We start from the raw sequence: 27,259 nt of genomic DNA, 5'->3' as shown, positions 1-27,259 counted from the left end.
ACGCGCCGGTTGCACTTTACTCCCCAGGAAAATTATTTAATTAATTCCTGGTACTCATTTCTGTTAGAGGCTGAGTCGACCCCAGGGCCATTGTGCGACTGGAAGGGTTAGGTCAATTGAAAAAGATCCAGTGACCTCACAAAGACTTGAACCCGCGACCTTCTGGCTTGTAGCAAGCCCCTCAACCAACTACGCTACCGCGTGCCCCCATGTTAGTATTGGTAGTAATATTATTCACCTAAATATTAAGTGGCCTCCATAGTCTAGGGGTAACGTTCCCACCTCATGACTCAAGGTACCTGGGTTCAAACCCAGCGTGGAATTTTTAAGGGAGGAAAAATTCAGGGAACAAGTCCTCCGGGAGGGACTTTAAGCTGTGTGTCCTGTGTCATAGATTTACGGCACGTAAAAACCCTCATGTCTCTAGGAGACCTCTGAGCAAAATTAGGGAAAAGTTTCCTGCCCAAGTAGTTTCCAATTCCTCCACTAGATGGGGAAGTATCGGGGACCACTGCCAGAGAGGGCCGACATCGCTGGCAGAATTGGGCTGATAGCGAGCACCAGTACTGGAAGGGCATGGTGACTAGTAGAATAATTAAAGGGGGATGCACAATAGATCAATGACTGGTTGCAGTGCATGGGGAAACCCACCCCCTCCAAAACAATAATAATAATAATAATAATAATAATAATAATAATAATAATACCTAAATATTTATATGCTTTATAATTCTGTTTGGCAGACATGAGAAGAAGAAAATGTATTGGGAACAGCTGGAGATGAGATGCCGATACCTGTATCGTCAGCAACGAAATCCACATCACTGCACTTGTTGTGATGACTGCCGATATCCTCCTCCACATCAGCTCTTTCCCTGGGAAGTCATGGATGACAGGTAAAATGGAAAAGAGTGAGAAGGAACACTTGAATCTTGTCTGCACAGTAAACATAATGAATAAAACCAGTGAAGCAAAATGAAGTTGTTCCTGTGCTTAATTAATTAAATACCACACCATGAAGATGTACCTGGAACTGGAGGGGGGTTCAACATATTCTTGGACTTTACACTGGATGGAGGTGAATGGTCAGTTTCATGTTCCAGTCACATTATCTCCAGGGAATGAGGCCTCAATACCCATCAGATGGGAGGCTAGTTGAGCTCCAGAGCTGGTCTCGATCCTGTCTCTTGCCTCCATTGAATTTGAATTTGAATTTATTTACATTACATAAATCCCTGTAGAGGTTGACACCATAAGATGTGGAACAAGTAAAGTACAAAAACATAATATCTGTACAGTAATTGAACCTTGATTCCTCAGCCATTTAAGCCATAATCTGCTGCAGTACTGACTGAGCATAATAATTTTTGGTCAGTAATAAATAAAGTTCAGTATTACAAAACTATCTTTTTATTCTTTATAATATCTCACTATTTCGTTTGTAGTACTTCGTACTTATTGATTTATTCTTTGTTTATTCAACAATGCTTTCAGCAGATTAGATTATTTAATGTCAAATGATAGGATGATTAGTAAACAGTGAATTAGAAAGATGTGTAAGAAAGATGTCATGGACTAACTTGAGGCACTGTTTTGAAAGAAGAACAATGAGAAAGTAACAGGGAACTGATACTTTAATCTTTATAAGCAGATACTGGATGCCTGGCAGAGTTGGTAACTTGTACTCTCCAAATCCTGGGGAGGATACTGGTGCTGTGAACATGGGGGCACAGAGGTTACGAGGCCAGGAACGTTCAACATCAGGATGGAGCTGGCGGAGACTGCCATGGTCACGGGGACCTAGCACTAATACTGGACCAAATTCTGACCACTCTCATAGGTACAATATATCAGAACTGCCTTAAAAGACAAAAATTATCCAAGAAGCTATGAAGTTACATTAAAACTGGAGTCCATGGACAAGTCAATTGAGACCATGGTAAATAATTTCCAGCTCTGATTAAACACACTAAAAACTTGTGAGATTTGAAGCTTTCATGGTGACTAGGAAGGCTGCTATCTTCTGGGATGTGATGCTGTGTAGTGTGATAGATGCTTACTAATGTTTTAGGGAAAGTTTTGCCTCAGTATTCTGTGCAGTCCAAAATATCAGTAAATATCCACTGGACACTATGGCATAAAATCCAAGAAAACAGTAACCTTCATATTAAAATCTTGATAAGTACTTGATGCCTACTTTATTGATGAAAGGAATAAGGAACACTGAAAGGTAGTCATGCTACATGTGTAAAGAGTGCTTTCATGTTCTTGAATACTAGCTTGCTATGTTACAGTGAAATGAGAGTAAAAATATTATTAATTAAAACAGAAACTGGGAAGTCTAATCTTACAAGAATTCAGTATTTTAAAAGTGGATATAAAAATGTTTATGCTTGTTTATAAAGAGGCCTGGGTGTGCTGTAATTAGTGCTACCTGTCATGCAAAGAGTGCTCCTAAAACATTTCTTAATTTCACTGCATTCATCTATTTATTTATTTATTTCATCTCTATAGATCATTGTTACATGATATAGGACAAGTCAGTTGCTGTACATTGGTGGATTACAATAAGAGAGTAAAGTTACAATACTTACAATTGTTTACAATAGATTACAGTAGATTACAATAGTTAGAGTTCGCATAGTGTGAGGTGGAATCCATATTAGGTCCCCTCAGCACATCGGCCTCCATATGTCCTATTGTACCTGTACCAATGATTATGCTTGTGGAGAATTTGATGGAATAAGGATTGGCAGGGGAAACTGAAGTACTCGGAGAAATCCTGCTCCAGCGCCACTTTGTCCATCACAAATTATACTTGAGTTGACCGCAGCGGTGGGAAGCCAGTGACTAACTGCTTAAGCTACGGCATGGCTTTAGAGATAATATTGGTGAATTTGGTGATAGCACTGGTATAACGTTTCACTGTAGACTCTACACTGCAACATCTCATTACATCTGTTCTCCCCTCCTGGTGCAGCTTCTTGGTATCTGCAATCTCTCAGAGTAGCCCATTCAGGTACATCTCCGACTGTGTTATCTTGGTTGCTGGAAGAAAGAAAGGAAAACTGCACAGTAGGGATTCCCAAAACCAATTATTCATGAATTATGTGATTATAATTGATTAGTGTTTGTCTCACACAAGAGAAACTCATCCACTTTATAAAAACAATGATCAAGTAGGTAAGTTTTCAGAGCGTTTTTGAACTTATATAGTACCAGTATTGCTTTAATATATCGTGGCAGATGATTTAGCAGTTGAAGTCCTACATTGTTAAAGTTGTTCTTGCATAGACTTGTATTACATGGGATGATGTGCAAGTCGTCTTTTTTCCTTGTGTTGTATGAGTGTAATCCTGAGTTGGTTGTGAAATTGTTCGAATTTGATTTTATGTATATTAGAGTTTTGTGTATGTACAAAGATGGAAGAGGTAATATATGTAATGATTTGAAAATTTGTTTACAACTAGTTGTTTCTGGGACCTGGGTCATAGCTCTTATAGCTCTCTTCTGTAATTTAAAGATCAATTTTGCATTTACCGAGTTGCCCCAGAATATCAGTCCATATGATAACAAAGATTGGAAATGAGCATAATATAATGTGCGGACAGTCGTTAGTCCAGTTACTCTTCTAACCACCCTTATGGCAAAACATACTTTACATAAGTTGTTCGCTAGCCTTTGCGTATGCATAGTCCATCTTAGATGCTTATCTAGCCAGACTCCCAGGAATTTTGAGTGATCTGTGTAGTTGATAACAGTGTCATAAATCTTTATTGGAGGGCATTCAAGTTGTAGTTTTTGAGGATGATGAAAGGCTATTGCTATTGTTTTCGCTTTATTAACAGTTAATCGATTCCTCTCAAGTTTCATTCGTTTTCCTTTGAATTTTGCTAGCGCTATTTCCTGCTATAAAATGGTAGTATCATTGGCAAAGAATGTAGGTTTCCCATGTTCTATGCTGGCCACCAGGTCATTTATATATAACATAACTTTACTTTTTCCTTCATTCATTAATAAAACAGTGTGAATGAAATATCTGCTCTTGCCTTCTGTCACCAAGTTCTTTTGAGTTTTGACTGCAGTATGTTATTTAACAGTGTTGTATCAGCTGCATATACTCCTTCCTTTCTTTTTTCTTTGCCAAAAAATTGAATGTTTATAATATTTTACTATATAAAAGTAAATTGGAATTGAGGAAAATGACCCAAAATACCTGGACTGCTTTACAATTTTCATCAAAATATCAATTTATCACATTCTTCCACACTGTCTTTACATTTATAATATTTTATATAAACAGTTCCCTAATTTTGGTAAAATCTATATTTGTAAATTTTTAATTCACAGAGAGGTGCCAGGAAGTGGTGTACAGAATTATCGGCATGCAACCAGCAGTCCTGACAGCCAATATGGATTCAGCAGCCATCCAGCACCTGTAGAAGGTACTTCCCCACCTGTTTCTGCTATTGTGGACAGCAATCCTAACTCATACAACAGAGATTCTCATGCAGGCCCAGTTATGTCTCAGCCACCAGGTGGCTTTACTGGACCAAGATCTTTGGGGCCATTTGTAACTGAAGGAAGTGTGAAGGCCATTCAGCAGCCACAGGGCTATGCCCAGCAATACTACATGTGGGGTCCACCTCCTCCATATTCCAACCCTCATTCTGGGAGCAATTCACAATGTAATAGTCCTGCTAGACGGGAACCTATTCTGAACTTACTTCAGGGACATCCAGGACCAATGGGCAATGCTGTAACTGGAAGTCCATCTCGGTTACATTACCAACATCACCATCATTTACACCATCATCACCATCATTGTCAAATGAATCAGCAAGGCTCTAATAGGGGTGTTCCAGTGGCTGCAGAGGATCAAAGTGTGATGTCAGGACAAGGTGGTCTAGTGAAGAACTTACAAAGGTACCGTGGGGGTGTGAGGAGACTGCAGGATCAGAGAAGGTTTGATGAATTATCATCTTCATCGGGCGATGGTATTATCAATGTCAGTGATGGTGATAAAAGTGTGATAGTTGAGAACTATGTGAATACAAGTGAAGCTGAAATGGGAACATCAGGTGATGTTACAACAAGTGAAAACAATACAGATTCTTCTATTAGCAAAGACAGAATTAGTAACACATTACCAGCAAGGAAGACTAAGAAGCGCATTGATATATCTTCAGTAAAATCTGTAGCAAATATTCCTTTTTCTTCAGAACATCAACTTGGAAGTCAGAAATCATCACCAAGTCATTTTAGTAGTGGAAATAATGTAAATACTAATAGTGGTAATGGTAGTGGTAATGGTGGAAATAGTGGTGCTGGAAATGGTGGTGGGGGTTTTACTAGGACAAATGTTCAAGTTTTATTTGGGCAGCAAATTTCAGACCATTATCATGGTTGTAGCCATGATGATGAGTTGTCAGCAGAAGAAATACAGTTGGTAGCAGAGAAGTATCCTCATTCACTGCCGTCAAGTTCAGCAATAGTGAGGGGAAAAGATGGGACAGTTAGTGGTGCTCCAGCTGGCAGCATGTCCCCTAGTATGAGGTACATGTCACAACTTCAAGGTGTATCGAATGCAGCCTTTCAAGGACAAGAAGCCCTCGAGCTTCAGGAACAGCAGGGGCAGATTCCATGTAGCAAAAATGAACCAACAGAATCTGAAGTTTATTTTGCAGATGTATCCTCTTGCTGTAATGTTTCAGTAAGAAATGATGGATCGCTGTATGATGAGGCTCTTGACCCACAAAAGCACAGACTGATGATGTTAAATCAGGGAGAAGAGCTAGGCATTCCAGCATCTGGTGGGCATTTGCAGAGATTACCAGAATCTTACCAGATGCATCATCATCACAGACGACTCCTTCAGGCAGAACTTACACATCCTTCAGGAAGCCGTCATCAATTCCAAAGACATCCTCTGCAGGAAGGTGTAATCATGACAGATAAAGGCCATCAGAATCACTGTAGACTGAAATCGGAAGGTAGTGCATTAACGATAGGTTGTGAGGAACAGGAGCTTACTAGTAATTGTTTTAGCTATCAGAGACAATCATCAACCCGAAACCGTTTACCATTTCCTTTACCACACCATCGTCTATCAGAGCAAGATTCTTCAATAGTTGAAGAAGATTTGCAGGAAGGTATAGGATGTAAAAATGTAGTAACTAGTAATAGGGAATTTATAGATGCTGAAAGCATGAGAAAATTGTGTGTGTCAAATAATGGAAGATCTGATATTCCAAAAGATCTTTCACAGCAAAGTTTATCTATGTCAAGCAACAGCAGTGCCACACCAACAGCAGAGAATAATGATGTAGCTTTTGTGTCACCCATGTCAGTTTCTACTTCTTCACCTGGTAGTTTCCCAACAGAAGAACTTGAGAATTGTGGAAGTTACTATGACAATCATAACAATTCATCAGAAGTTGGTAGTTCTTCAGAATCTACATCTGCAGTATGTAGCCCAATGAGTTCATCAGGAAATGATGTGTTTGGATCACCTTCTCATGGTTACCCATCCCCTCAAAAGATACCTTATGATCAGGGTTCTGCCATTCAACAGGCAAGTAGGTTGCATCATATGCAGCAGAGAAATAATATTAACTACCATGAAGCATCAACTACAGACTTTGTTCAGCTTCATGGTGTAGAGCAGCATTTTCTTGCACCAGATGCACAGTACGAGACAATACCTCAGCAGCAACCACAAAATATTGTACAAAATCCCCAGGCTTACCAGCGTCACATACATCAACAAAATTTTCCTCCAATACAGCGGGAAGACTTCAATGGGAACACACCCACAAACAGTCCAGGAAAAACTAGCCTCTCCTCTACTCGACAAGGAGGTATGATAGCTCCATCAGCAGCACTGAGCACTGGAGGAAATGTCACTTCTCCAGCAAGACGACGACTGAACCTCCCACTGCATGTAACATCTGCTGTCAGTGGGAATGCGAACGTTATTAGCACTTCAAACAATAACAGCATTGTTGAAAGCCTTTATCACACTGCAACAAGCACTGAGGGGGAGGAGTCAGAATCACATCAGCCACAGTCATCATCTAACTGTTACAGTGATGCAACAATGGATTCTGGTTGCCATAGCGGTTCTGAGTTTGCAACAAGGCGGCGAGGTGGTAGTTCTAGGACTTCAGGACGAGGAGGGACCAATAAGGAACATTCCAGGGCACTGGGAACAAGGACTGATGAAAATGAACACGAGGAGGAAGTGACAGTGGCTACCATGAGATCTGTTAATGTGTGAGCAGCATGTGACCAACCTTTATTGCTTTCATATGTCCAATCCTTGGAAAGATTGGTCAGTTTATCAGTTTTATTATTAAAATATATTGTATAAATGGATTGATCCAGTCATTATCCCTTTTAAACCCTCTTATGTTTGTGATAAGATTGTTAGATGTGCATCTTTTTATTAGAATAAGCATTCAGTTACACATAATAGGATGCCCACCAACTTGTTCCCATATTGTGTATGTAAAGTGATATTGTAAAAATGGTATATAATACTTAGTTTCCTTGTGGTGCAAAGCAGGGACTTTAACTGAACTGATATGAAATTAAAAGAAACCTGTTTTTATTTTTATTTCCTCTGTCCTTCCCACACCAACTCACTGTTTCAAAACTGAATATATGTTTCTGTCTGTCAGAGTCTGTACAAATACTGTAACTTGTTCAAGGGTAATATCTGATGATAAGAAAGAATAGGCAAAATATTTACCAGAGCAAGAGGTTATACATAACATGTTCAAAGAGTAATACTGGATATTTAATTAATTTTTTTTTTTTAATTTTGTGGGTGGGATGAGACCAAGTCCATAGGCACTGCAGCCTGCATTGGGCCTAGCCTTCTGGCTCCTGATGGTAATAGATGTATGGAGCATTGATGGAAAGACGATTGTCAAGAGAATTCAAGTGCTTGAAAAAGAGGCCATCACATGGACCACAATGGGATTGGACCCAGGCCTCTGCATCCAGGGGCCAGCATCTGACCACTTGAGATATGGCATAACCTCTTTAATTGGCACTAAAATTATCCAGTTAATGAAAGGGCAGAGCCAGGTATTTTCTTCCAACTGTGAAGTTTTAAAACTGTATGGGTATAATACCACTGAGAAAAGTTGTCAAACGTCTGGAATTAAAACTAATGATGTGCTTGACAATATTTTAAATCGATCTGTACTGATTTAAAGCTTACTTAAGATCGTTACTGCTGAGTAGGGTAAGCCACATCCTTTTTCCCATCTCTTCTGAATCAAAAGCTCAGTCTGAATAGCTATAAAAGCCATCACATCCAGAAATATTGTTTGTTACCGAAGTCCAATTTGCTTCCTTCACCAAACTAGGTTATTTTTATATTGATATAAGGAATGGATTGCTTTACTGCTGCCTACAACTTTTGTATGAAAACTTTTTGACTTTTACGTTAGAATGATTTGTATAAGTTTGAAGATAGAGTGGAATGTAAGGTGGTAGTTCAAATATTCTGATGGAGGCCAAGACTGAATAAACTAAGAATGAAATTGTTTGAGCAGTTTTACTATTGGTCACCACTATTAAATATGTTGAAAATCCAGTTAGATTGAGGCAACAGTATCTTGGGTACGGTTGTACATATTGGCAGACGCTAATTAGTACTCTGTTTTCTATTTTAAATGACCATAAAAGTTAAATCCGAGCACCCAGACCTGGCATGTTCACTGACCCCTACTCCTCAATAAAATCCTGGGTTGAATGTGAGAGATTATGAGATTAAGAATACTGCACTCAGTGTGTTACAGATATTCAAGCAAAGGAACCCTGAAGAAATGCTGGAAATATGAAACATATGTATTTTTTAAGAATATAACTTTCCAAAATATGTATACTAAAGACAATAATTTTGAAGTGGGTAGTATACTTTGAAAGAGTCACTCTGATATTTATTTTTCTGACTATTGAGCTTATAGAAATACAGAAAGCTCCATTCAGACATCACTGTATTTTTGCATAAAAGCAGCTGCTAACTAACTGAAGTGGCAAGGCCATGCCATAGCTCAAGCGGTTAGTTGCTGGCTTCCCAAAGTCATGGCCCGGGTCTGATCAAGTGGGATTTGTGGTGGACAAAGTGGCACTGGGGCAGGTTTTCTCCGAGTACTTTGGTTTCCCCTGCCAATCTTCATTCCACAAAATTCTCCATCATCATAATCACCTGGGGAAGGTACAATATGCCAATTAGTGGTTGCCGTGTCGAGTGGACCCAGCTGGACTCCAGCCCCCACTAAGCGAATTAAAAAAAAAAGTGGCAACTTTATGTGATTTTTATTTTCCCACTGGCACAAATTCCGAATTTTTAGCATTTAATAAATTTAACATCTAACTGCATCTTCTCTTATGAATGGTTTCCACTGTCTGAAGTGTCACATAATATAGGAATAAATATATTATTCTGTTGTTATTACAGTAAAACCTGTCTTAAACGGAATCTCAAGGGACCAGAAAAAATTTCCGCTGAAGCCAGGTTTCTGTTTAATCAAGGTATACTATAATAACTAAACCAGGACATAAACGTATTTGAGACAAAACAAAACAACATGCTCGTTAATTTATTCACACAGGAAAAAATTGCAAAGATTGCATTAATAATTGATGATAGTGGAGCTTAACATTCTGAATGATGCCCTGATCCATTGGTTGAGAAACACTAGTGGTGTTTGGAGGGAACCAAGCAAGTCGCACACTGGAAAGTTCGATATGCGGGTGGCATGTTGCGTTATCCAAGAACAACAAAACATGCCGGTTTTGCATTTTCATTCTACCATTGAAGGCCGTTAACCATTCCTCCATTATCTGTGACGTCATCCATGCCTTTTTGTTGGATCTCCAGTCAACGGGATGTTTCTGTATGTCCATGATTCGGAAGCATCGTGGCTTTGCTGCCTTGCCAATCACTAAGGTTTTCTCCATTTCACCTGACATAAAACCACACAGTAAATCTTTCTTTGCACAGTTTTCCTCCCAAACATTTTTCACCTTTCAGACATAGCGATTTATTCGGAAGCACTCGGAAGAACAGTCCAGTCTCATCACTGTTCTCTATGTTTTCAGGTTCATATCCCTTGATTATGGATGGCAATTTTGCTTCCCATTCCTCAATGGTCTCACTATTTACATCACTTGATTCACCAGAAAGTTCATTAAAAACTACCCGATGTCTTTTGCGAAAACTCTCCAACCAACCGTTAGATGCTTTGAATTCAGTCTTCCCCAGTTTTTCAGCGACATTTTAGCATATTCCTGTACCATAGGACCCGACAACTGGTGATTTTTCGCCCTCACACTGACAAACCACTCCCACACTATTTCATTAACATCTTCGTTTGCAGTTTTCTTGAGTTCTCTTTTTATTTTTCCATTAGCACAAGTTTCCCACCGCTTCAAAATCTCCGTTTTCTTCTTTAGAATCTCACACTGTACACTTGAGTTTTACCGACGTTAAACATCTTCATGATCTGCTTAACAGACAATTTATCTCATTCACTCGCGTGAATCACATTTAATCTTGTGTTAAGATCAAGCACAACTCTTGTCTTTGTAGCCATGATGACAACTGCTAGACTAAAGTAAAACTGTAGGCCTAGAGCCCTTACTGAATACAATTTCCAGAAGGGGAAAACAATTCTGCTGAATCTCAGTGCAGGTAGTGCAGTACCATTAGAAGCTTATTTTAAAGAGTTAGGGGAAACAAAATTCTGTAGAATGTATAGGATGCCTACAATTATTCTAAACGATGCATTCCGGAAGACTGGAAATTTTCTGTATAAAGCTTATTTTGGTTTCCGTTGTCCGTGTTAGACAGTTTCCGTTTAATCCAGGTTATTTAACATCTTTTTCAGCCCTAAAGTCAAGGGACCTGAAAATATTTCCGTTTAATAAAGGGTCCATTTAAGGCAGGTTTTACTGTACCATAAAATGTTCATGAGAATATAGCCCAAAATAAATTGTTTTACACCAAAATGGCATTCGATTTCAGATTACTTAAATATTTAGACATTTTCAAAGAACTGATGCAGAATATTTCATATTTATTACAGCTGAATAAAACTGTGACATAGAACATACTCATCTGAAAGCTGTGTGCAACATACAGGCTTACTTTGGTAAATGGAAGATAACATTTTAGCTCACATTTAATTTTATTTTTAACACTGTCAGTGTGAATAAAATCTCTTTTTTGTTACAACTAAGTGGGATATGCAGGAATGAATCCGGGTTGCATTTGGGACATCCTCGATTAAAACTCTGAGCCAAGACATCACTCCTGAGATTTTTATGAAGAGTACTATTTTCAGGGATGTAACGTCATGTAGTCACATCGCAGAAGATAAGTCACTGCTGTGAGAACCACGTTTCTTTTGATTCTCGTTATATCTCCATGGAAATGCTGGGTTAATTTCTTAAAACAGACCACTACTCCTTATTCCCAAATCTTTACATATTCCCTTGCAGTAATCTTTCTACTAAACATCAAGCGGGTAGCACTCTTGTAATATATCAGGGAGTTTCTAGGTTCAAATTTCAGCAGAGAGACCATCTATTCTAATGGAAATATTTTGTGGTTTTCCTCAGTCACTTCCCTCAGATGTCTCTAAAATTGGGCCACCTGTGCTTTCACGTTTGAAATTCATTATTTACTAATCATCCTATTCAATGCTATATAGTCTGAGCAATTGTAAGTTTTGTTAAATATGCAAAAAAAAAAAAAAGTTCTAATATTGGGTATGCAGCTGAGAGTGTGAGATGAAAGAGAAACAAGAACGAAACTTTGCAAAAGCATGTACATATATTGCCTTCTAGTTTATGGCACCATGTAGTACGGTAGAAGGGGAGCAAGGTTTCAGAGGAATGTATGGCTTCCATCTACAGGTTAGAAAGTTACTGGGTTATGATACTATATAGTTTAGGTGGATGGTTGAAGAACACTTGTCTGAAGATGGGGATAGAATTTTTCTTTGAAGTCAGTTCTGACCAATGGCATAACCATAAGACCAATATGAGCTATCATTGCTGTGGAAATTTAAGATCTTAAGATCCTGAGAAGCAATTTGACTGAATAAACTAATAGGATATTTGAAATAAATTTAATATTGTGATAACTAAACTTGTTCTGTTAGACAGTTATTTGGGTTTTGGTTTCACTGTAGATACAGATGTAACAATATGTGATAAGCTAATTCCTTGGTGCTGCAGCTTCAATTGGGCTGACTGTACCAGAAATGTGTCATCAGATAGCAAAAATAAACATTAATTTCCTTCATCAGTTTCAGCATGTCACGTGATTTTGGTGACTCTAGATGGGGTTTGGATTGGTAATCTGATTTGTTTGAACTCTTACACCTCGTAACTGCAAGTAAGGATTATGCTGTCACTGTTCTACACACAACACAAATCATTATAGGACGCTATAGGACACATTAGGTCTTCCCAGTCTGTTACAGTCTTCACTAGTCGTTGCCTGGTAGCGACTCTCAGCAGTGGACGTTCCCCTTCCTTTTGGTTCCCTAAAGCTTGTATCACATTATTGCTCAAGCCACGCTCACGCTCATGTCACGCTCCAAGGTAGTCACACCACGACGCTCAGGAGTTTAGATGGAAGTGAACGAAATGAATTTTTCTGACGAAGAACTTCTATTGATTGCGGTATTGTTAGATGATGATGAAGCGAAACCTACAGGAAGAAGAAAATGCGTGCACCCTTCTTTGCTTTGTAGAGCAACGGAGGGGGAATTTCATACACTATTTCCGCAGTTACTCGATGACGAAACTAAATTCTTTCAGTACTTCAGGATGTCCAGGGAACAGTTTGAAATACTGTTTTCGAAAATTGGGAGTGATTTGAAGAAACAGGACACCACATTTCGCGCAGCTATTTCACCAAGAGAGAAATTAGCAGTTTGTTTAAGGTAAGGAAAAATTATAGTTTCTTCTTTTTAAAATGTGTTTAATAATAAAAAAGAAACACATACAATATCTACGCACTAGAAGAGTTCATAGCATAAATTGTCAATGAATAATCCGTCGAGTGTAACAATGTTTTTAGGTCACTTATTTATTTCACTCGCCTTACATGTTTCGGTTTAAAATAAACCATCATCAGAGGCACGTTTACAAACACATGACACCACTGGCGTTGTATAATGTACACTGTATGTAAGCTGCGTGAACACTGCTACAGATGTCAGAGTGTAAAAGCACAACACTTTCTAGTAGCGTTGAATGCATGTACAATTCTTGCATTCCATCCGAAGAATGCCCTCAAATTGAGCCGTCAATGTTAAAATATTTAAAAGTTTAAAACATTTGAAATAAACTGTTCGGTTCCTTCTTGTTGATTCGTCCCGGTGCAAAGCAACAACCTCAAGTTGACGATTCCCATCACCGGGACGAATCAACAAGAAGGAACCGAACATTTTATTTCAAATGTTTTAAACTTTTAAATATTTTAACATTGACGGCTCAATTTGAGGGCATTCTTCAGATGGAATGCAAGAACTGTACATGCATTCAACGCTACTAGAAAGTGTTGTGCTTTTACACTCTGACATCTGTAGCAGTGTTCACGCAGCTTACATACAGTGTACATTATACAACGCCAGTGGTGTCATGTGTTTGTAAACGTGCCTCTGATGATGGTTTATTTTAAACCGAAACATGTAAGGCGAGTGAAATAAATAAGTGACCTAAAAACATTGTTACACTCGACGGATTATTCATTGACAATTTGTGATTGATAGTGTAACGGACCAAATATGAAACAATTCAAAATAGTTCATAGCATTTTACTCAATATGATTCTGGAGATAAATTAGAAAAAAAATTAGAGCAAGCAGAATTGGAGTCAGTAGAGGATGCCGGAGAAATGGGTGATGGTGGTTGGGAGCTCTGTGACATTTTCGGATTTCCGACATATGTGAATTCTGAACCAGCTGATGGACCTCCTAAGTTGGTGCTATGAAAATGACTTTGAGGGGAAGGAGGATGGGGCATTAAATATTTGGCTTCCATCTGAGATACGAGGTTGTAAATTTGATTCCTTATTAGGTGTTGGTCGACAGGAGAAAAAGTTTTAACCGTTTTGACCATAGATTCAAAAAACAGTTCCAAGGAGTCCTTTTCTTTATCTTTATCTGTAGTTTGCTGTCTGTTTTCGAGTAAATATTTCATCACAGTAGCAGATGCTGTTTCCTGAGGTCTGCTTGAATGGTTGCATTTCTTTTTAGGTGTGGAAATCGAAACCGACTTGGACAGTTCACGTTTTCTGTGGGAATCTGGAGGTGGAGATATCTGTTCCACTGATACTTCATATTCTGTATCATCTTGTTCATTTTCTTCGAGTTCATCCCCTCCTTTTTGCTCTTCTATGTCCAATGATGAAATTCTTTCTTTGTCTCTCATGTATGAAATCAAAAAAGACATGCTATCCTCAAATTTCCATTTACGAATATTAGCAGCTGCTTGGCCACTTACGGTGTTGTATTTCTGAACAACTTTTCGGTGTTGACTTCTTAAACTCATCCACCTGTGCTTACATTCTCCGCCTGTGAAAGGGAAGATAATTACAAAAGTGACATACGAGTATATAACCAAAAGTTAGACACAAAACACACTCACCCATACACACGTGTGAATGCCAACTAATTGGCAGTTGACCAAAATGGTCCTTGACACATCGTAAACGTTGCTTTTTATATTGTTAAAATATTAAATATAGGCTTATTTATAAACTAAAAACAATTAATTGTAAAGTAGTTGTTGAATTTAAATTTTACCAAATTTATGAATATAATAAATTTACAATATTGATTATCAGTACCTATATAATTTGTGAAGTTATAAATATAAAAATATTAATTCTCTAATATTTATATTTCAATAACTAAATAATATTAATGTATTAAAATATTGTCCTGTAATGTAAATAAATATAATATATATATATTCTACAATGGGCTGTTGTTTTGTTCAGGTTCCTAGCCACTGGGGACTCATTTCGAACCATAGCATTCAGTTTTCGACTAGGGTATTGTACGGTTCAGAATGCAGTTCACAGAGTTTGCAAAGCTATTGTAAAAAATATGTTGCATGAAGTAATGCCTACTCCAACAAAAAATGAGTGGGAGAGAATTGAAAGAGAATTTTGGGATCAGTGGCAGTTTCCCAGTTGTTTAGGATCTTTAGATGGGAAACATGTTGTGATAGAGGCTCCTCAAAATTCTGGTTCCCTCTACTTCAATTACAAGAAAACATTTTCAATAGTTTTATTGGCACTTGTTGATGCTAATTACAAATTTATAGCAGTAGACATTGGGTCTTATGGACGGAGTAGTGATGGTGGAATATTTTCCACTTCAAAGCTTGGAAGGCGTTTAGAAATGGGAACTCTAGACATTCCAGAAGATGCACTGCTGCCGGGAACACAACAACTGGCTCCATACGTAATTGTTGGTGATCCGGCCTTTCCATTAAAAAAATACTTGATGAGGCCCTTCCCTGGTCTACAAGTCGAAAACCGTATCGAGAGACGCATTTTCAACTACAGGTTGTCTCGCACCCGTAGGGTTGTTGAAAATGCCTTTGGAATTCTGACACAAAAGTTTAGAATTTACAACAGAAGACTGAAATTAGCGCCTAAATATGCTGAAAAGGTGGTTTTAGCCACGTGCATTTTGCACAATTTCATTCGCGCAGGAACGGCTGCAACGCCTTTGAATGATGATCAGATAATGGCAGGTAATTTGACGGACTTATCGAGACAAGGTGGAAATTGTTCAACAGTAGCTTTTGAAATAAGAGAGATATTCACAAGATTCTTTAATTCAGAACAAGGTTTCGTCCCTTGGCAACACAATATGATTTAAACAAGTGTATTTCTAACTGTATTTGTTTGATGCTAATAAAGTGATTATTGAAAGTTACCAGATCTTTTAACGCTGTTCCGATCTCTTCCAACACTTTCTTCTTAAGTACAATTTGTGTGTTAAATCGTAAAGCTCAGGCTTGGCACGAATAAGTTCAATCAATTCTTCCTCCATGCTTTGACTGGTGAAATGAAAGAAAAATGAGAAGCAGAACCTTTGAGCTCAGGACTCGCGCGTAGTCTTGGTCACACTCGTCACACTAGACTCACTAGACGCTCAGCTCGCGGTACACTCAGAGTCGAACGCTCAAAATATTCTCGGCAATAATTGCGGCGCTCACTGTGAGTGCGCGCGAGCGTGACGTGCACCTCAGTATGATCGGTATGATCAATCCTATAACATTTACATTGTTTGGATTTTAACCGTTGCGTGAGCGGAGCGTGAGCATCCCTATAATGTGATACAACCGGTGGAATGTGATTTAATTGGCCTATTTTTATTTTTTAAAAATAAGGAAAGGAGGCTAATGAGGAATTTTTTATATTTAAAATTGCGTCGGCTCCGGCATAATACGAAATTTACATAATATTTTAAATTAAGGTTTTTACAAATTATACTAAAACGATGCGAGGAGAAGATCGACATGAAATGCGATTTCAGGTGTTTTGATGGTCTGTCGTATGCGTCGTATGCGGTCGTATGGTTGAATCTGGTAGTTTATGTGTAGGGACCTAGATGACGCTAGATGACAGCATCGATCTCTAGATCTCTAGCACCTGTAGCATTTGTGCTGTCCCCTAGCATCGAAATCGCTCTACGTTGTTTTGCAGCTTCATCCTCAAACATTTCAAATATAGATAACGCAGATAATATACACTCCCGATAACAGATGATGGAAGAAATCGGTGGTTGTTTGCGAACGTTGCGAGTTTGCGTGTTGTGATGTTGCATACGGATGAAGTTCACGAAGTGGAAGCATAAAAGTGAGGTTATTTAAGTTCGGGCGTGAATTGACATTGACATCCATAAATAAAGGGAGTCTGAGTATATACAAATCTGTTGCCTTAGAATCCATTCATCAAATCGGGAAGATGTCACGTTCACTAATAAAATACGGCCAGTTGGCGGAAAAGAGAACAGCGTTCTTTTTGTGTGACATCCAGGAGAAATTCCGTCCTGCCTTATCACATTTTGAACAAATACTTGAAGCAGCAAAGAAGTTGGTATGATAATATGAACAGAAGCTGAAGTTAAGGCGTTGTAGTTCTTACAGTTACTGATTCTTGGCTCTCACGGTGGTTGGATAGTTATACCGTGAGATTGAGGGCGATGTTGTCGACGTTTCGGATGTGCGTCCAAGGTGGAAGCAATATACGAATATACTTCCGAAATGCCGGCAACATCGCCTACAGTCACGGTGTAACAACCTAGGAAGAGAACATCATTATATGCCGTGCTTACAGAGGAAGCTGCATGACGAAAAAAGCAGAATTCTCTGCCTAAGATATGAGGGTAAAAAGATGCTATTAGTTGTGTGTATTGTTTGAATGCCTACAGCTCTGCATGAACGAATAAATGTTTGTCATCCAAGAAACGCTTTTTATTGTCTCTTATTTATCTCGTATTTAATATGTCATTACTATTGGCAGTTACTGATTTTAACCCATATTTAGAGAAAAAATGTGCCATAACACATGGCATGACATGGAGAGGTGTAAAAGAAGGAGGGGTTAGCATGCGAAGAGGAGGTCCAGATATAGGGAAGTAGGGCAGGAGCCAGGGCTGCAATCAAGCTAATGGGAAACGGTCTTTGGGAGATGAAAAAAGGCAAGAATTATAAAGAATTTGCACCCTATTTTTTATCTTTTAAGGTTAAAAGCCTTCTGTTGGCTAGCTTGTAGTCTAGTTCCTATTTCCCCTTCCCCATATCAGGACATCCATTACTTGCACTCTTACTGCTCAAATCTGATGGTGGAGACAGCACGTTCATTCAGAATGTTGGTATCTGCCTTACAGACTGTATCATATCACATATTAGGAGACTTTAATCTCTATTGTATACATGTGCAGTTCAACATATATGTGACCTTTTTTAATTACTTGTTTTTGTTTTACAGGTTCAGGCATCCAGAATTTTAAATGTTCCTCTTGTAGTGACAGAACAGAATCCAAAAGGCCTGGGTAAAACAGTGGCAGAACTGGATATATCTCATGCACGTGGAGTTTACCCCAAAACGAAGTTCAGTATGATAGTGCCTGAAGTGGCAACAGAACTTGGGACGCTATGTGATGGGAAGCTTGAGTGTGTCGTGCTCTTCGGCATAGAGGTGTGTGCATGGAGTATATAACCTTACAGTGTCTCCAAGTCATTAGAGGCATTATGAATATGTTTTGTTCCAGGCGCATGTGTGTGTTGAGCAGACAGCAGCGGAGTTATGTTATCGAGGCCTTCAGGTGCACGTAGTTGCTGATGCTTGCACTTCACGTTCACAGGAAGACCGCCTGTTGGCATTTGAGGTGAGATTATTATGCGCTGGTCTTGATGTGGGACATTGTGGTTTTTGCCTACACATGGAAGAATTGGCAAAAATGAATCTATTCAGAGTTGATGATAGAATACAGTGCTGTATCAACAGAGCGATAATAGAGCTTTGTTCCTGGATGTTTTCAGTCGGAGGATTTCAAAGTTTGATCGTCGTGTCGTGTGGAATATTCTAGCATATTTCAGCTCATCAACGACTCGGTACAGATTGCTGTACCGACAATTCTGAGAGTGATGTTGAAGGTAGCGAATCAGAAAGTTATTTCGAAGGAGACCCATCATCTTCGTCGGCAACCTGGGGACCACCACACCAGCGTGGCACAAGGAGTGTGAATAACTATTCAGGTGGAGCTGTGGGCAAACTGTGGCAAACAGTTATAGCATCTGTTGTCGAACCTGGAAATGGACAAATAAGCTATTTTTCCATCTCCTTGATCTGAACAGTTACATCCTGTTGTCACACAGAGAATTTCGTCTCGCTCTTGTGCGGAACATGCTGGAAGGGGTCCACCTCGCCATCAACGGCCAGGGGTCGAACCCCTGCCGTTTTATGGGAGATATCTCGATTATAGAAGGCCAAACCACATCACTGGCCGACTTCCTCTACTTCGCAATTGAGGTGTCGTGTGTGCTTTTCGCGTGGGAAACGAAAGATCGAACGGACAAAGTGCGTGAAGTGCGAAATCGGACTCTGCATTTCCGGATTTTTTTGAGAATTCCACACGAAGGCAACATTCCGGCAGATGACGCAGGTGGGAAGACAGACCCTCCATGCAGATGGTGGCCAAAAATTATGTAAGTAGAACATCATTTTCTACGTTAAAATTGGATTTTATATAACGTTCGCACGCACGGACTGTGCGACTCCATATGGGGTCATTCGTACCACTGACTTAATTTTTGCGACCCCATATGGGGTCTTTAGTAGTTTAATAGGGTAATAGGGGACAAATAAGTGGGTTGTCGTGTTCTCTAAGTTTGTTGACGTAGGCAGAGCTGTGTTGGCGGATAACTTCCGTGATGTGCTGCATTTTGAGGTCAGTATGTAGAATGTGGTTTGAGACGTACTAGGGTGCAGCAGTTATGGTTCTTAGGATTTTTGATTGTGAGCATTGGATGATGTCGACTGTAGATTTGAATGCGGTTCCCCATAGTTGGATGCCATATGTCCATATGGGTTAGATAACTGTTTTATAGATGAGTAGTTTGTTTGAAAGGGATAGGTTGGATTTTCTGCCAAGCAGCCAGTTGAGCTCTGCAGCTTTGAGGTCCATTTGCTTGCATTTCTTGAGAATATGTGGACGCCAGGTAAGTTCGCTATCTAGGGTGATCCTGAGATATGTGACCTGCTTTGCTTGTTTGAAGTTTTCCCGGTTGAAGTGGACCAGGGGGCAAGTACCTTTGTGGAGTGTGAAGGTCGTGTGTGGATTTGACAGGTGATTTTGATTTACCATTTGTCTGTCCACTTCTCTATGAGATGTAGGTGTTCTTATAGGTTGGACGAGGCTTGGAGTGGAACTTCATGGGCTGCAAAGATGGCTGTATCATCGGCGAATGTGCCAATTGTCATTGTTGGTGTTGTGGGCAGATCGTAGGTGTATAAATTGTAGAGGAGAGGTCCAAGTATGCTACCTTTGGGGACTCCAGCTTGNTTATTATTATTATTATTATTATTATTATTATTATTATTATTATTATTGGAGGGTGGGTTTCCCCATGTACCANACTCCAGCTTGGATCGGGAGGGGGGTAGATGTTTCCTCATGCATTTAGACAACAAAGGAGTGGTTGCTGATGTAGGATTTGAGGAGATTGTAATAAGTCTGAGGAAGAAGTTGTTTTGTTTTATAGAGGAGACCAGGATGCCATACTTATCAAACGCCTGGGCTACNTCTGTATGCCCATTCGCGTAAACATCGTCACACAGATTATTATTATTATTATTGTTGTTGTTGTTGTTATTATTATTATTATTATTATTATTATTATTATTATTATTATTATTATTATTGGAGGGTGGGTTTCCCCATGTACCACGACCAGTGGTCTATTGTACATCCCCCTGTGATATTCTACCAGTCTCTATACCCTACTGATATTGGTGCATGCCATCAGTCCCGACTCAGCCAGCGAGTTCGGCCTCTACTGGCTCAGCGGTATCTAGATGCTTCCCCTATCTACGTGAAGCATTAGAGACTATTTTTGGGCGGGAAATGTCCTTAATAATTTGGCTCAGAGGCCTCCTTGAGGCATGAGGTTCTTTTACGTGCCGTAAAGCTACGACACGGGAAACGCGTTAGTGATAGTATCAGTGATTCGATGAGCTTGTTGTATAGTCGAGTGGTGATCTGGGAGCCATGATTGGAGGTTCGATTCCTGAGCAATTCTGGGTAAGAGCATTTTTTCTAGTACTTTTGCAGTCGTTGGTAGAGGGCTGATGGGTCGATAAGAGGTGACATCCATTGGTGGTTTTCCTGGTTTAAGTATCATGATGTATGCAGTTTTTAGTGGGTGAGGCCAGTAGTCCAGTCTGAGTATGGCATTGTAGATGTGTAGGAGCTTCATTACGCCTTTCCTGGGCAGTTGTTGAAGGAGCTGTGCCGTGATGTGGTCATGTCCGGGCGCCTTGTTGGGTTTGAGTCTTTTGATTGCTTGGAGCATCTCTTTGTATGTAAAAAATTTTGGATGGGAGGACTGTTGTATGGGTTCCTTGAGGAATGACATGACGTCTAGCGCTGGAGCGTTGTCATGAGGCATGAAGACTGCTTGTAAATACAAACAACATGAGTGAAAAAATATATTGTGATGCAAGAGGCAAAATTTCCAACTTTCTAAACAAGTTCCTGCACGAAGCCCTGCTCCTACAGCCCATCATAATTCTTATTATTGTTTTTTGCATTCTAAATATTTTAAAACTGTGGTGCGAATTTCCCCAGAACATTAAGCCATAGCTTATGATCAAATTAAAATATGAATGATAAATAATTTTCAGAACATTGAAAGATATATATGACTTAATACTCCTCATAATATAACATGCCGAACTCAGTTTTGGGATAATACATTCAATATGACCTCTCCAGTTCAATGAATCATTTATATTTATGCCAAGGGTCTTAATATTAGACACAGTTGTTATTGGTTGATTGTTATAAATGATATTTACATCAACTGTGGTTTTTTTTTTTAGTTTTAAAATGAATACAATGAGTTTTGTTAACAATTATTGAAGGTAAATTTGTTTTGAACCATTTATTTACGCAAGTGAAGGTGTTGGACATCTTATTTCGAAAGTCCCCTAAGTCAGAATCTTTGACTAATATGCTTCTCTCATCAGCAAACAAAATAGGTATAGCATTACCGTCTACAATTTTGGGCAAATCATTGGACATATTGGATATTGGACATAACTAAATATTATTTGAAAGACATGAAGGAAAGAGATCACTTGGGAGATCAGGCATTGTTAGGAGGATAATATTAAAATGGAACTTAAAGTAGCAAATTTGTGAGATTATTTTCTGGTTTGAGTGGCAGACACTTGTAAACATGGTGATGATTGAAGAGTATGATGCTCTGGGATGTAATGTTATGTAGTCTGGTAGGTGTTTGCTGACATTTTGAATTACACAGCATCACGTCCCAAAAGATAGTACTGTTCATAGTTTCCGCTGTGAGAACCACAGATTTGGCATGGTAACAAAACCTTAAGGGGTTTGTTGAAGCTGAGGAATTTCTTGACTAGCTGAGCAGCCATTAGCTTTTTGAGAAGGGCTGTGTTCCATGAAGGTATTCAACTTGCTCAACTAACTGTACTTCAGTATAAGTCTCGCATGATTTTTTAAAAATACAGTTACTAGTTCCTTGAAGTATAATGGTACTGGAGACAGTACACAGATGTTCTTTTTATTTTTTTTACAGAGACTGCGACAGATTGGCTGTTTCGTCACAACAAGTGAAGCAGTCATCTTCCAACTTCTAGGAGACAAGGAACATCCAAACTTTGCTGATATTCGTCCCCTCATCAAAACAGTTTCACCTTATACTGGACTTGCTGCATATACATCTAAAATATAATTACCATATTTTAAATTTTTATAATATCATAAACAAAGTTAAGGCTGTGTCCTAGTGGGTCAATTTTACATTCTTAAGTTTCTTTCACATTACAGTGGCAACAGTATCTGATATAGTACATTAAAGTATAGTGTTTACTTTGTGGTACTTATATCCATGTGTTCTGCTGTAAGTTCAGCTGTTGACACCATTTGACAACTTCATTTAACATGTTGGATTTGAGGTTGTTGTAGGATGTAAGATGTGAGGTTTTCATGGCGGTGACTATGAAGAAAGCAGTCTTCTGGGATTTGGCACCGTGTATATGTGGTGTTAACCGATGTTTCGGAGGAACGTATCGCCTCCATCTTCAGGGTAGAAGGAAAAATATAAGAAATCCACAGGCGAAGAGACCGTGAGAACCGGTAAAAGCATTGCATCCCAGAAGGAAGCTTTTAGCATTTAACATGTTCTTATTGCAGGCTGTATGTTTCATACATGGCCTTTGTTCCTGTGTGTGTCTGTTGACTGCATCACTTTATGTGTGGTCTTTTAGATCAGTTCTAAAAAAGTACATCAGGAGAATATTGTACTTATATGACAGATATAGGACTTTATAATATTATCCTAGCATTTAAAGGCTGGTAGCATGCCATAATGATATATGAGAGAGTGGAAGAAAGCTCCACCATTCTTGACCTTGATACTAGATGGAGGTTAGTAGTTATCTTTATACCCTTGCTGCTGTACCCCCAGGGAAAGAGTCCGTAGTACTCGCTGTGTAGGAGGCTGGGTGGCGCCAGGGCTAGTCTAGATGCCATGGAGAAGAGAAAAATGTCTTCGCCATGTTGCGAATCTGTTAATTTATTATGTTGTAAAACTTTGTTTCTTTGTCCTGTATGAAGAGGTATCAGGTAAACAAACTAGGACGCTACATGGCTGCTACGTGACTGTTTATTACACTACAGTATGCCGATTTATAGAGCGCAGCACTATTTACTCCCAACCAATCATACCAACATAACACAATTTGAATCTAAATTTCTTCCTGTTAACACCTCTCCTCGATATTATAGGATTCAAAGTAATTTCAATTGTATATAAGCACTTAACCTGAACACACCTATTGTTCAATTACAAAACACAAACGTTAAAGTTCTGAGAGAAAAATCAAAAGTCATAAACAATGTTCATCATCATCATCATCATCATCATCATCATCATCATCATCACTGGCATGACAGCCCTTTGTGAGCCCCGGCCTTCCTCAGGATTGCTCACCATTCTTCTCTATTTGATGCTACATTCCCCCAGTTCTTTACACCCAAAATTATGTCCTGCCACACACATTCTTCCCATCTTAACCTTGGTCTTCCCATTCTCCTGTTTCTTTCTGGTTTAGTATTAAGCATTTTCTTGATGGTTCTATTCTCACTGGCATGTATTATGTGTCCAGCCCATTCAAGCCTTTTCACCTTTATAAATCCAATAATGTCTGGTTCATTAAATAGTTTGTATAGCTCATGGTTATACCTCTTCCTCCATATTCCATTGTCTTCCACTGGTCCAAAGATATATCTCAGGATTCTCCTCTCAAATATACTTAACAGTCAATAGTAGAGTGAATTTACTGACTACACAAGACGTTTTTAATTATCACTACATGTTTTGACCTAAAGAGGTCATCCTCAGGTGTATGAACACGGCTGTATAATTACACGCGGTCACATTCTCTTTTCACTCATTCGACCCTGTATCTTATCCAGATTTACGCTCACTAATATATCGAGTTCTTTTTATAAAACACAGGTTAAAATTATTATTATAATTTAATTGTTAAAAGTTAAAAGTTCGTGAATCGAAGTTCAATTCATGTCACTGGTTACACTTTCACTTGTTGTTTACAGTCTCATTTTACTTATGCTCACAACTGTGTCTAGTTCTTTTTTAACTAGTTTAATTATTATTATTACTGGTTAAAAGTTCATGAATTAAAGTTCAACAGTTGTGAGCATAAGTAAAATGAGACTGTAAACAACAAGTGAAAGTGTAACCAGTGACATGAATTGAACTTCGATTCACGAACTTTTAACTTTTAACAATTAAATTATAATAATAATTTTAACCTGTGTTTTATAAAAGAACTCGATATATTAGTGAGCGTAAATCTGGATAAGATACAGGGTCGAATGAGTGAAAAGAGAATGTGACTGCGTGTAATTATACGGCCGTGTTCATACACCTGAGGATGACCTCTTGAGGTCGAAACATTTAGTGATAATAAGAAACGTGTTGTGTAGTTGGTAAATTCACTCTGCTCTTAATTAAACACACAACAGGATGCAAGAAACGATTAAAATTACACCTAACAGTCTTTCATACGATCTTGACAGTGGCCAGGTCTCAGAGGCTTAAGATAGCACTGATCTTATAAGTACTTTATACATCATAGTTTTGGTTTTCCTGGGTATTAATTGGGATTTCAGGTGTTTCCTAAGGCCATGGAGACATTTATTTTCCGCGAGTACACGTTTTTTTATTTCATCATTTATATCATTTTTACAGTTAACTTTTGATCCAAGGTAAGTGAAATTACATACAACCTCAAATTTATATGAGCCAATTTAAATATATGCAGGTCCATTAGCACAGTCTTTCTTGGTTACCAGCATGTATTTTGTTTTATTTTGGTTAATTTGTAGATTCATCTCTTTTGCTGCTCTTTCCAAATTAAGAAAAGCTTCTTTCATAGATTTTTGTGTTCTACCAATTATATCAATATCATCTGCAAATGCCAAAATTTGAACTGACTTGTAGAATATAATTCCCCTTGTGTTGATGCCTGCATCTCTAACTACCTTCTCTAATGCTATATTGAACAAAAGGCAGGCGAGGGAATCCCCTTGTTGAACTCCATTTCTAGTTATTATAGGGCTGGACAACATATTCTGAATCTTAATTTGGCATTGGGTCTTTCTCATAGCAGCTCTAACTAAGGTGATTAACTTCCGTGGAATGTGCATCTCTTCCATTGCCAGAAAAAGACTACCTCTCTCTGTGGAGTCATAGGCTGATCGGAAGTCAATGAAAAGATGTGTTTCAGTTTGGAATTCATTACACTTTTCAAGGACCTGGCGAATAGTGAAAATCTGATCGTTAGTTGATCTTCCTTGACGAAACCCACATTGGTAATCCCCAATTATGCCTTCCACAAAGGGAGAGAGTTTGTTAAATAGAATGCTGGAAAATATTTTATATGCTATGCACAACAGACTAATTTCTCTATAGTTAGAGCATACCATGACATCGCCTTTCTTATGGATAGGGCATACAGTACTTAGGTTCCATTCCTCTGGGATTATTTCAGTTATCCATATCTTAACTATCAGCTGATGTAAGTGCTTAGCATATTCTGGGCCTGCAAATTTCACTAATTCTTCCCTGATGAGATCCATTCCAGGAGCTCTATTGTGTTTCAGTTTTTTGATAGTTTGTTCTACTTCTTTTATGGTCTGTGCTGGCTCTTCAGCCTTAAAATTTCCTTGATTCCGGTTTATGGTCATACCTTCCACTTGTTCAGAGGCGTTACTATTTAATAATTCCTGAAAATATTGCGCCCATCTTTCCAGTATTGCTTCATCGCTACTCAATATTGTGCCTTCTTTATCTCTACATAAGGTTGTTCTAGGTTGAAAGTCCTTTTGACTCTTGTTTAATTTTCGATAAAACGCTCTAATTTTGTTTGAACTTCTAAAATGCTCCAGTTCAATCAGTTCTTGTTTATCATATTCCCTTTTCTTCTTTTTATGCAATCTTTTTTCTTCTCGCTTCATGGTATTCTTCCGCAGCCCCTTGAGTATGGTTCCTTTGCTGCATTCTCTTATATGCCTGTTTTTTTTTTATTTGTCACTTGCTCACACTCTCCATCAAACCAATTCTTATACTTTGTCCTTTCCATTCTTCCTAAGACTGCACCAGCAGCATTTATAATAACATCTCTGAGGCCCCTCCAAGCTTCACTGACATCCTCACTATCAGAGAGAGCTGCCAGGCATTCACAAATTAATCTAGTATATCTGGTTGCAACTCCTTGTTCCACCAATTTTTCACAATTCAGTTTCTTAGCCTGGGATACATGTATCTTCCTTGCATTAGATATTCAACTTCTAATCTTTGATATTATTAAGTAATGATCAGAGTCAATGTTGGCTCCCCTGTAGCTCCTGACATCCATCAAATCTGAACAATGCCTTACATCTATTAGGAGGTGATCAATTTGATTAAACACATTTCCATCAGGGGATTTCCAGGTTTGTTTATATATATCCTTATGATTAAACATTGTACTACCTATTACCATGTTTTTTGAGGATGCAAAATTTATTAATCTCATCCCATTATCATTTGACTTGTTATGTAGGCTGTGCTTTCCAATAACCGATCTATATACATCCTCATTCCCCACTTTGGCATTCATGTCTCCTATGATTATTTTACAATCCCTTCTTGGACATTTGCCATATATTTCATCCAATTCATCATAAAAGGAGTCTTTCTTCTCATCAATTTTATCTTCAGTTGGGGCATGTGCACAAATAAGGCTAAGGTTAAAAAACTTTCCCTTAATTTGTAGCCTGCATGTTCTGCGAGATTTTGCCTGGAAGTCTAAAATAAGATGCTTCCTTCTTTTTATTAACAATAAAACCTGTTCCAAACATGACTCTTCTTCTGA

The 27,259-nt window shown here is 38.6% G+C and overlaps 3 protein-coding genes across 8 annotated transcripts in view; 2 read left to right on the top strand and 1 right to left on the bottom strand.

Moving 5' to 3' along the window:
• Positions 1–9,128, top strand: part of LOC111867163 — a 103,596-nt gene extending 94,468 nt beyond the window's left edge. For all 6 annotated transcript variants that reach the window (XM_023856752.2, XM_023856753.2, XM_023856754.2 and 3 more), the window contains 3 exons: positions 744–896; positions 1,652–1,840; positions 4,351–9,128. In XM_023856752.2, the coding sequence (XP_023712520.1) occupies positions 744–896; positions 1,652–1,840; positions 4,351–7,279 (3,271 nt within the window). In that variant the 3' untranslated portion in view covers positions 7,280–9,128. The remainder of the gene's footprint in view (positions 1–743; positions 897–1,651; positions 1,841–4,350) is intronic.
• The window catches only part of LOC111867165 (early nodulin-like protein 2), a 187,421-nt gene that overhangs the window by 126,266 nt on the left and 33,896 nt on the right, over positions 1–27,259 (bottom strand). The gene's annotated exons all lie outside the window — the stretch shown is intronic.
• Positions 16,702–22,821, top strand: LOC111867164 (isochorismatase domain-containing protein 1). Its single transcript, XM_023856759.2, has 4 exons — positions 16,702–17,152; positions 18,047–18,256; positions 18,330–18,446; positions 22,393–22,821. The coding sequence occupies exons 1-4, from the start codon at positions 17,021–17,023 to the stop codon at positions 22,546–22,548; spliced, it is 615 nt and encodes a 204-aa protein (XP_023712527.1). The 5' UTR covers positions 16,702–17,020; the 3' UTR covers positions 22,549–22,821.

This window comes from Cryptotermes secundus, unplaced genomic scaffold (genome assembly GCF_002891405.2).
Source record: "Cryptotermes secundus unplaced genomic scaffold, Csec_1.0 scaffold451, whole genome shotgun sequence".
NCBI lineage: Eukaryota > Metazoa > Arthropoda > Insecta > Blattodea > Kalotermitidae > Cryptotermes > Cryptotermes secundus.
The sequence above is the reverse complement of the archived record's forward strand: the minus strand, read 5'-3'. Positions and strand labels throughout refer to the sequence as shown.